This window comes from Leptonotus elevatus, chromosome 11, assembly GCF_054856555.1.
Source record: "Leptonotus elevatus isolate MCC_2025b chromosome 11, RoL_Lele_1.0, whole genome shotgun sequence".
Lineage (NCBI taxonomy): Eukaryota > Metazoa > Chordata > Actinopteri > Syngnathiformes > Syngnathidae > Leptonotus > Leptonotus elevatus.
Genome location: NC_141249.1, coordinates 14,086,822 through 14,098,852, shown reverse-complemented (window position 1 = coordinate 14,098,852; position 12,031 = coordinate 14,086,822). Strand labels below are relative to the sequence as shown.

At 39.4% G+C, this 12,031-nt stretch overlaps 1 protein-coding gene across 1 annotated transcript in view; it reads right to left on the bottom strand.

The window, feature by feature from the left end:
• The window catches only part of yjefn3 (YjeF N-terminal domain containing 3), a 29,844-nt gene that overhangs the window by 2,532 nt on the left and 15,281 nt on the right, over positions 1-12,031 (bottom strand). The window contains exons 2-4 of the mRNA XM_086088606.1: positions 7,980-8,088; positions 4,192-4,302; positions 711-824 (exon numbers count right to left, since the gene is read on the bottom strand). Of these exons, the coding sequence (XP_085944732.1) occupies positions 711-824; positions 4,192-4,302; positions 7,980-8,088 (334 nt within the window). The remainder of the gene's footprint in view (positions 1-710; positions 825-4,191; positions 4,303-7,979; positions 8,089-12,031) is intronic.

Here is a 12,031-nt window from a genome sequence, read left to right as displayed (position 1 = left end):
AAAAGTCCATCACGGGATTGTTTTCGTTTAGCAGTGAAGAACAAACTAAAGTATTTGATTATTCATAAACTCTGGATTTTTCTTTTTTTAGTGCTCACTGGTGATGTAGGTTTTTTTTTCATGTCTCTGCAACTGAAAACAATCCAATTAACTGTGTAGTCTTTTCAGCCTAAATGAATATCATAAGCAGTAGGGGTGTGAATTGCCTAGTACCTGGCGATTCGATTCATATCGCGATTCATAGGTCACGATTCAATTCGATACCGATTAATCCCGATACGAATCTATAAATTGATTATTGCATTGTTGTTTTTTACTCAAATTTAGGAAATATTAATCAGTTAACTTGTACATGTACACTGTAAGATTTGTATAAAAAATAATTATTTATCTGTAAGATTTGTATGAAAATGTATTTATCTGAAAATTCAGGTTGCAGTCTGTTTCATGTTTGAACAGCCCTGAAATCAAATATTAAGGCTTAATGTTCCTTAAGGAAGACGTTTTGTTGAATATTCCCGTAAAAAAATTACGTTTAAAAATCGATTCGGCCGCATATCGAATCGATTCGAGAATTGCGCGCTGTAATATCGCGATATATTGCAGAATCGATTTTTTTTCTAACACCCCTAATAAGCCGCATAAGATAGCCGAATGCTCATTTAAAATTTACAGAGCAGCAAAATGAATGCCGTGAAAGTGTCGCTGACCTCTGTGGGGAGATAGGAGAGGAAAGGGATGTCCATCTTCTCGCACTGCACCGTGAAATCCTGATGCAGACTGTGCGGGGATCGCTTCGGGTGGTAGATGGTGGGCTCATATTCCTGAATTAGAAGACAACAACAAAAAGTTACAGGGCGGAAATCAAGCCGACAGCCTGTGATTCGAGGCCGGCAGCTCGAGGCGCGCACAATGAGCAATGTTCTGCAGTTGCGGTTTTCTGCCGTCTGCTTCCTGAGTGAGTGTCGGCTGTACAGACGTGAAAGTAGAAATCCAGACACTCGTGAAACCAAAGGTTTGTGATGTTCGGCAGGACGCACCTGTGATCTTTCACCTTTTATACAAATCTTTCAACTTGCACGTCGTTCTTAGAATGAGCTTGTAAAAAAAAAAGTTGTGAGTGTCGTTTGAATCCGATCACCCCTCTCGGTGGGAACGGCTTGTGATATCAAACTAGAGCTGTAATGGAAATTTATGTACTGTATATATGGAGACTTGGTGAAGCAGCGTGTGGCTCATTGCCCAAGGATATTTTTGTAGTCCACGTTCCAAGTAACTGTAAACAATTGTCTGTTTGTAGTTAAGAGGGCGGCTCAGGTTTGGTTTAATGTATGACAGCAGCTGCTGCGTTAGTCAAAAGACGAATAATCATTTCCATGCCTTTGCTCTATACAATCGCTCATCTTTTTTTGCAAGAATACAGTAAAAAAACAAAAAAAAAACAATTTTTATTTATTTATTGTGGGAAATGCGTTTATGACTTTCCCGAAATAGATAATAGAAAATATGCGGCATTGACCACACCAAATAAAGTGAATTATTTCTTTGTATACTTTGACCCTTAATACAACAGCTAGCTAATGTCATCCTTCCAAAACATAACCAGGAATTCATCCTCTTCAGAGATGCAGGACGTACGGGGGGGCCATTGTAAAAGTTTTTCATCTAAGAATGTGTGATGTTACTAGCAGGGCCATTCCATAGACGTTCCATCACGTTCCACCTGTGCCCATTACCCCCCTCTGAATAAGAATGGAATATGCCACAATTCACATGGTCCACGTGCAGTTTCATCATTTAGATCCTCTGCAGGTCACGGGAAGGTCAAAAGGAAGTTCACTTATGATTGATTGGGTCAGTCAATATAAATAAATAAATAAATAGGTCACACACAATTTATGATTTTTTTAATGTTGTTTTCTTTTTTTCTTTTTTATACTCGTTTTGCTGAATGACTGTAATGTGCTTTTGTGTTGTATCAACATAAATGCCATGCGACTAAATTATTTGCTAATTCTATGCTTAAATACTCATTTTATCCTCACTCAGGTGAGTTTATTACAGTAAAACATCCATCCAGCCATTTTCCCAATAACATGATAAAGATCAAGTTTAGAGTAGTTCACTTTACATTAACATTACATCAACAAAGAGCAAGATGTTTTCAACACTTTAGATCGATCAATAATTTGTAAAAAAAATATATATATATTTGTTTTTTTTTAAATGAAAGTACAAGACAAGTGCAAACTGGCAAACTGTAGATTTTTTTGAAAAAATATGAAATTTACCAAATTGTGACATATTGAGTTTTTGCTGATTTGTTATCAATATTAATGTTTATAATACTGTGTACAGCATACTGTAAATGCAAAATTTTTTTAATGGATCAATAGGCTCAATTTTGATGAAGCAAAAAGTAAAAGATGAGATTTAAAAAAGGTGAAAAATGAGTGGTGATTATACGGCTTGAGCTGATTTGACAAATATGCTGATCACAGCTCTAATCACATTCACAGCTGAGCCACTAAAAGGCAGTGCATGTGCGTAGGTCCTTTTTTTTTGGGGGGGCGGGGGGGGTTAGTGCGCCCCGCTCACGTGCGTGCCCGTGCGTCTTCCAGCTGACACGGATCACAGCGCAACCGCGAACAACGCACACTCTGGCACCAGGGGAGTGTTCCCGGGGCCAAAGTGATTGGGTTTCTGCACTTGGAGAAAACTACGACTCGTGTGCTCCCAGAGGGGCAACACAGAAAAGTTGTTTCAAAGAAAAGATGACAACATAAGTGATGAGTTCAAGTCTTCACTTGTGGTGTAATATAATGTACTTTGCGCACAGTTTTAACAAGCAATCAATTGTGGTAACTTGCGAGTCAGACATACGGTAAAGCATGCAGGTCCATTCAACCGTAAAAAATCAAAGATCCGTATCCGTTTTCACTTGATGCCCTCTGAGTGGCCTCCAAAAACAATCATTTGTCTTGAAATATCAGCGATCGCGAGGCCCAAATGGGCAGACATGACGCTCATGACATCATGTTCACATGCAGACAGCATTAATGAGAGTAACAACGGCGTGATGTCATGACTGTCTGAGGACTCTTGCCGAGAGGGTAATGGGATAACTGCTCCGAGACGTTTACGGGAGCTCAAATTATATTCGGGGACAGCCTGTTAATCCTGATGCAAGTCAAACGGAGATTTTGATTTTTATCGTCCAGAACAGTTTGTTCTCGATTTTGAGAAAGTGAGTGATCATGTGGTGTTTTTAATGTGGCTTGCTGGCTAGGTAAGTGCAGTATTCTCTCCGAGGATACGGTTACACGTCAATGACTGCGGGACATTTTTAAGGTTTTGTAAAGTTTAGGCTGGGTCTCGATTCAAATTTCCTCAATCGATTCAATTTTGATTCACAAGAGTTCCGTTCGATTTCCAGATTCAATTCGATTCGCGTCAATTCAATACGATTCTATTTAAATATCAAGGAGATGCTAAAAACTTTCAATTTTGCAGAGGCAGTAACTGGTTAAATACTTTTGTTTATTAATGAAAGTAAAATGTCTTGTAATCACTTAAGTGTTACACAACATTGTCATCAGCAAGCATGATGAAAATATTTTCATAATTCTCATTCAATCATTGTAACCGTAAACTAAACAAATTCTGAATGTAATTATCCCAAAGGAAAAGCAATATTGTACAGCAGATTAAATTGAATGCAATTAATCCGCATTATGTCTTGCTTTACGGCTGCTGAGCATCAGATTACCGACAAAATGAAGTTTGCAACAACAAAAAAATAGCCTGCAGGATTTTTTTTCTTCAAAATCACAACTGCAATAAGCAGGCGCAGCAATGTTGATTAACGCTCCACTTGTTTTCCCTCTTGTTTGCTTGGCAGAGTTTGTGCTCAACATGCTCCCCATGCCGTTTCCGTGGCAACTTTGGGCAGAGTGCTGTGCTGGATCACGCTCAAGAACAAGGAGAGTCGGCAGAAGCAGCCGGACACAAATTAAGGAGATGACTCCGAACTCAAGATTATAAGGATTATCAGGTAAGTTCATTTAAAAAGCAATATTAACATAAAATACATATATGAAAGCGGAAATTTATAAATAATAAATAAATAAATTCTTCTCTTCTTGGATTGCGCAACAGATCATCTCGATTTGTAATGTTTTTTCTACTTACAAACATGCGCAGGTGTCGCGCACACACCAGGCCGATAGAGCCGTTCTGCTCTGGTCCGCAGATCACCAGCACCGTTGGCTGTTTCTTCGCTAAAGAGTTGAGAGGGTAAGCCTGGAGAAAGAGCACAAATAGAAAGCTCATGCTTAGAAACAAAGACAAAAAGGCTTGTAGGGGAGAAAAATAGAAAAAGGAATGCAGTTTGTAGCCATCAGGCTTAAAGGATTCCTGTGAGTTACGTGATGGAAAAAATAACTGTCCTTACAATGGGATGCAAATTTTCTGTGTAGATACCGTGGTCAAAAATAAACACAGTCAACGATTAAATACAGCCATAAAATGTCATGCACCTGTGACCTTTTTCAGTCATTGTTTGAGATAAACACAGATTTAACACCAATTAGTGCTAAAATTTACATTTCTATAGCATTTAGTTTGAGCCTTAAATATACATATTTTTTTATTCTCATATAGAGAATGCTGTACTTGCTGAAAGTCAGCAAGACTTTAGTTCAGTTGAGGTAAAATCCTGTTTAGTCGTCTCCATTTAAAGAAATCGAAACCTTTTAGAGCAGGTTTATTCAACGGCACCTCAAAAAAAATTTCGGGATTCGCTTTGCCCACTAAACGGGCTACAAAAAAAAAAAAACATCTCCACCTATTAATAATAATAAGGTCCTTTGGTAAATAGGTCATCTGCCTCTGGATCCCATTTACATGAGCATCGAATCCAAACTGAAGAGACGGCAGCCGCTATCGCCATCATGGCACCGTCTCATCGGAAATACAGACGAGAGAGGCCCCTGCGGCCCTCAGGAGCCACAAGGGCAGATGATGTTACACGCTCAGGCCGGAGACTTGAAGATATTCATTTAATTTCCAATAACAATATTCATCTATCAGCTAACTAACCGGCCCGTCAGGGGGTCCAATCTGGCCTGCGAGGACACAACACACACACACTGCAGTTTTTCACTCAAATGAATTGCCGTTGCTAATTTGGTCCACAAGAGGGCGCATGGACAACCGCTTAAATGGCATTCTGAAATGTGGCTCCTACTCAGGATTTGATGCAAAAAAAATTGCACTAATTCAAGAAATTTCTGATTACTCTGCAATAAGATAATAATAAATGGGGATGTTTTCAGAATGTAGGTGTAATTATTTGCACCCAATTTTTATTGTAGGCCACGAACATACTGGTCCGGCCCACCTGAGTTTCAATTTGGGCGAAAGTGGCCCCTGAATTCAAATGAGTTGGACACCGAGATCCAAGATTTTAAATTTGCAGCGAGCTATTGAACGCATGGTGAGCGGAGAGTTTTGAAGTTGGAATGATTGAATAATATGACATTTCTCACAATGTCTGAATTGTATTCTATTCTTACTGCATTTCCATGATATAGCGGACTGGGATGAAAAGCACATTTCCTAATGACAAGCATTTTTTTTTTATGCTAACCTTTCTGAGTAAACTTGCAAAAACAAGTATCGTGTGTTGTGTGTTGAGCTGGTGAAAATAAAATCTCAGCGTCAAATGATGACCAAACTACATTTGTTTGGCTGCTCACTTTTTTTCTTAGTTGTCGGTCTGTTTCTTCCCTTGACGGCCTCATTTTATTGCTCGACGCTTATTGAAGTCAACTTCTCATCCGAGCAAGCGAGGACGCTTGATGTCGGCTGTGGAAACGTTTTGCGCTGCTGGAGAAACTATTACGAATAAACCGTTATAAAGTGAGCCGAGCGGGATACCTCGCATGCACTTTCACCTCCAATCGGGTCTGGAGAAAACACTATCAGGCCCCTAAAACAACAAATACGGTCATCTATCGAGGTCGGCCTGCCGCTTTTTATATGAGAGCGCGTCGCGTCTGAGCTCATGTAAAGCGGAGATTTACGGCTGCGGAGCGACAAAAACGTCTCCTGTCTCCACTCAGGTGATGAACGGCCTCAGACTGATACAGAAGCCCACAGTCTGGTTCTGCTGCGGTGGAGGGATTGATTTACAGAGAACCTATAATCTGTCTGGCGAGCGAAGGTGTATGCGCCGGCGTTATTGGTGCGGTATTTCTGGACACAGTAACAGCAGTAGGTCGGCAGCGAAACAGGCCAAATCCCACCGTCTAGCTTGCATCTCCTCTGACTGTAATTGTCTTCAAATAGCGGTGATGTCATGCGAGCGGCGGCGTGCCGCGGGTGGCTGCGGCACGGTCGTGTTTGTTCAGTCAGGCTCGGCTGGCGATCTTGGCCACCGGGGGGGAAGTGGACGCGGCGGTTTGACTCGCGCGCTTCCTGTCTCGGCTTGTGACTGATGATGCCACTTTCTCCCGCTCACATTATGACCTGCTGCAGACTTTTTTTTTTCACCTTTCATTTACAGTGGGCATAAAAGTTTACACACCCCTGTTCAAATGCTAGGTTTTGGGGATGAAAACAAGAGACAAAGAAAAATGTGTTTTACCATTGTGACCGATAAGTTGATTACAAAGAAACTTTTCTAAAGAGGAAGTAAAAATAAACCTGGTTGCACAAGTGTGCACACCCTCATGACTAGGCATGTTACGATATCCAAACATCACGATACAATATTATCACGATATTGTAAATGATATACTATAGTATATTGTAAAAAAAAGAGCTTATACTAAAAAAATAATACAAAAATAAAAAGCACAATATTGTGCTTTTGTAAATAACAGCAATACATGCAAACAACATACCACTATTGAGGCACACATTGAGTTCCTCCACTTACTCGGTTCACAAGCATATTACATTCCCCTTCATCCAACAATTAGCGTGGATTTTAAACATAGACGGGCCAAAACATGCCTTGTGAAAATTAAAAGGCACAACAACAAAAAAATAGCCACCAGAGGGTGCTAGAACTGCACAAATGGAAAGTAACCTAAGTTTTTTTTTTTTTGCAGATGTGCTGCTTTTAAGGTCGTGACATGACAATGATGATATTGTGGTAGTTTTAATATCGCGATATCACAATATTGCCGTTATCGTTACATCCATATTCATAACTGTGATGTGGCCGTATTCACGATTAACAAGTCACATTCCAAAACGTTAAATGGAAGTCAGCACACAACACCCACCAATTAAAGTGCATCTGATTAACCCCAAATCAATTTCAGCTGATCTATTAGGCTTTTCCTGACATAATAAAAGTTCCCAAGCACGTGAGGAAAATTCTGATTACGTTATTGATCCCTAAAAGTGCAATTCCCCCAGTCACAACCAGTCCAAGAAACAATGGCCAATAGGGGGAGACAAAACCTGGCGGAACGTCTTTCAGCGCCCCAAGTTTCTTATATGAAAAAAACCAACAACCCACACACACAAAGAAGTGGGAGGGGAGAAACAAGACTCAAGCCCCCGCCCCTTTTTTTGTAAGATGGAACTGGGAAGAATTATTAACAGTTAAACAACAGCAGTCAAAACCTTCAGGCTTATGCAAAAAAAGACAAATGTCAAAGTATCTCAATGTAAAAAAAAAGACTGTTTTTATAAAATAACAGTATATTAAGAACCATGGAAAAATATAAATTTTACCAAATTTTGAGCTTTCGATCTGACGCTATTAAAATGGTAGAATGTCTCCAACCACACAAAAAGACTTTAATACATCACAAAAGCAAACGACTGCGTTACGTCATCGTCCCAAACTCTTTTTTTCCCCCCAAAGATCTTGTTGCAATAAAACCTCTAACATTCCCGAGCATGCAATCGAGTGGATGAATGAACGAGATGTTTTGGCCCTGTGCTGATGAAGTGCAAACCTTGGAGATGGCGAGCGCGCAGGCGTGTCCCCAGATCTCGATGAGCTGCTGTTGTCCAAACTTGTAATCCCGCATGAGTTCCGTCTCGATGGCGCTCGCCTCGCCTTTACTACGACACAGAACGAGACATGATATGTGGTCACTCACAAAGTCAGTTAGTGCGCCGTGTACGCGCAATAAAATACAGAAGAGATTCCTCATGAAGCTTACAATATCATCGGACTCAAATCGTGTAAATCAACTCGTATGCTCCTCTTGAAAGTTTTTTTTAAATCGACTGTAGACGACACAAGATGGAGGCAAAGCACTACTTTTCTTTCAGACAAGGTGATGACCAGTCAAAATGAAGCTGGGAAATTGCTATATTTTGTCATGAAAAGAAATGTGAGTAATATGTGAACGGTGTCCTTCCGCGTGCCTCATATTTGCGCAGTATGAGTGACTGAATGTGTCATACAGAGCCCACGCTGCTCTCTGCGTGGCCACAGCATGACTAATGGTGCTGCTTTTACCATAAATGTGCGCGTTGGCTTTTCTAGCTTTATGTAGCACAGACGGCATCTCCTTTCATTCTACAGCCATCTAGTGGTTGGTGTTAGCGCTACACCTCCTCGCAGATGAAACGTGTTCCCAGCTGGAGGTCGTAATTGATCCCCTCAGAGAATTGCATAGAAACATTAGAATGAATAATGCAACAGCTCGATGAGATTTTCATTTTTTTTTAATACACCAGAGACAAAACAATTGGACATTTCATTAGGAGTGTGCAATCTAATAAGATTTGATATAACTTTGAGTCTTTAGAGAGGTAATAATGCTCATTTTTGTCACATGAGGAAATATATATATGATAGTTAAAAAAAAAAATCACACTTTACCCACCCTATTCCTTGTCCTGATGAAAGTAGTCTTTTTCGAAAGGTCTCATGCAAGTGAGCCACTGAACCGCACAGATAATTAAATACCCACTGCAGCTGCGTTGACAACTTCACAGAGTATGTGCTGCTAGTCCGGGGCTAACGTTGCTAGCACCCAACTGAACTGAATGCACCTTTTGGCTTTAATTTGATTTTATGTGTGCGCGACGCACAGACAGTGCAGGGCGGAGAAACTGCGCATGGGAGCGATTATTATGTAAATTAGCCCCACTGTTTTATAGAAGGGCAGAACAGCGTACTTGGACACATGTTCAGAAATAAACAGTAAAACTAAGATAATTAAGAAATATTCATCATTTGTAATGGTAGAGATTCCGTTCTATTCAAAACAAAGTGTTATTACTAGGGGTGTCAGGCATTTAACATTTTTAAACGTAATTAATCGCACGACTTCAATAGTTAACTCACGATTAATCGCAAATTTTACATCTGTTTTCAATGTACAATAAGATGTACAATAAAGAGTTTTCATACTCTTGTTAACATAAAAGTGGGAAAAATGTTAAACTAATAGAAATATGGCTGTATCTTTTAGTCATTTATATAGTAATTTTATAATAATTTATAAATTGAGTTGGACTGTAAAAAAAAACAAGTGTGATTTTAATTTGTGTTGAGGTCATTTTTCTGCCACTAGATGGCATTATTGCATTTGTAAGACGTTAGTGACAGCTCAGTGCATTCTGCACATTTTTAAAACTGTAAAATGCAACTTGACCACACAAGTCCACAAATATATGCATTATTATTCAATTTATTACTGCTAAATTTTGACGTGGACGCTTAAAAAAAAATTGTGGCGTTAAAGGAACTTTAAATTAACTCAAAATTAAAGCATGCACTAATTTTGACACCCCTGGTTATTACCTCTGCTAAGTCCTCATTTTTGCTCGGCTTTGAATTGGATATTATTCAGCTTGCCTAATGTTGCCACATTCATTCATGCCTGGGGGAATCGCTGAATATTTCATTTGTTGTTGAAATGTCATCACAAAATAACATCGCACGCTGTTAACCTTGAAGATAGTCCGTTATTGCCGTTGTTATGAGGTGAACCCGAGTTCGTTTGATGTGTTGCTGTGTGTGGAAAATCCGTAGAAAGCGGCGCGCACATTCTGCACCATTTGACACCCCCGGTGACTGCGGCGCCGATGCTAATCTTATTTGTGTTGCTTTTACTTTCCTTGAAGGCACAGCTGTGTCTTTGTGTGTGTGTGTGCGTGTGCGTGCGCGTGCGTGCGAGCGGGCAAGCTAGTGTATCCAAGTGGGACTCATGGCATTTACCTGAGCCAGTGGAGCGGCGGCAGCTGTCACCCACAGCTCACCTCAGGGATGTTTCCTGAGCGACTGAGACAAGTTGATCTTTGCAAAGATCACTTCAAGCCACAGGCTCCGAGGAGAGCAAAACCACGTGGACTTCATGACCACTGCACTTGTTGTCTTTGCCCTTGAGGGGGTCATAAAGCGTCAGTACGAAAATTAATAAAGGTCGTAGGATGTTTGCGGTGCCTTTTGCTGTTAAAACATGCTCCATGGAGATAGCATATTTCACCACGCTGCTTTCAGGAGCCAAAAATGTTCCCAAAGAAATTTCTGTGCTGCGACCGAGCCCATCCTGGACCTCTCAAAAGTCTATCTCCCACCCTTAAAGCATCTCCATTTGCTCCATTTAATTACCTTGGAGCTTATTTTTCAAGACCAGAGTTCACACCGACAATGGCCCTCCAAGAAAATAGTGATTAATGACAATTTACAGCCAACTTTCCACAGTGTTGGTATTGCTTTTCAGTTCAAGTCCAAGTGTGTGCTTTTGAGTGTGTTGCCACCAGGGAGCAGCACAGTGTTGAAGACCGGGACTTTCCTCGCGTACCAATTATTATTTACATTTTTATAGGACACCACCTCGGGGCAGTAGCCCAGACAAACGTTATGTTTCACAAATATGACATCGATGGAAGTGTATTGCATTCACTAGAGGAAGGGGGGAACAAAAACAAACAATCATTTTTCTGACTCATTTATTTTGGGAGCTTTTTTTTTTTTTTCATGTTCTGTTTTTCTGAAAAAAATCATATTAGTAGTATTTTTTTCTGTTTATCTGAATACAATTGTTTTAAATGTTTTTCCGAGTATTTTTCCTGTTTATTTTTAATGACAAAAACATTTTAAAAAACAAATAAAAAAAATAAAAACGAATTCTTATTTTTTAGAAAAACTGAAAAATATTCAGAGAAAAATATTCAATAAGAGGAAAAAATCTGAAACTAAATATTTTAATAAACACACAAACAGAGAAAAAAATACTCTGAAAAACAGAAACAAAGTATCCACTGAAAAAAAGCTACCCCCCCCCAAAAAAATGTTTTGTTTTTTCCTTAAGTGAATGTTTTTTCTGTTTATCGGAGTAAGTTAGTTTTAAATGTTTTTCTGAGTAGTTTTTCTGTTTATTTTTAATGACAAAAAAATTCAAAAAACAAAGACAAAAATTAAAAACGGATTTTTTTTTTTTTAGAAAAGCTGAAAAATATTCAGAAAAAAAAGGATTCAATAAGAGGAAAAAAACAAATAAAATATTTTAATGAACACACACAGAAAAAAATACTCTGAAAAACAGAAAAAAAGCTACCCCCCTCCAAAAAAATTATTATTATTTTTTTCCTCAAATGAATGCAATATACTTCCATGGTATAGTATACTTTAATGTTGGTGTATTTATAATAAAAAAAATCCTATTTGTTAAATAACTGCCTTTTGTTTATTCGAAGAACTCATCATCTTAATCAGAAGACTTCCAAATACACTGTGCTTGAATCAGTAGTGGCAAAATGCAACACCTTAGTAGTCCCACGAGTACTAGCCCCTGTCGAGTTGATTTCCCCCATGGTGCAGTCAAGGTCTCCCCTCCCCATCGCACCGTCATTGTCGCCGAAGCACTGCTCAACTGTGATCCCAAGCAGCTTTTAATGAATGCGCTTGCCTTACTCTTGCATGAAAGTGAAACTATAAAATACTCCCTGTGGGAGGCTACATGCACCAGAAAGATACAAGAACAACACCTGCTAAAGAAAGTACAGTATAGTCAAGGGATACAGTGAGCGTGTCCCCAAAAGCCGA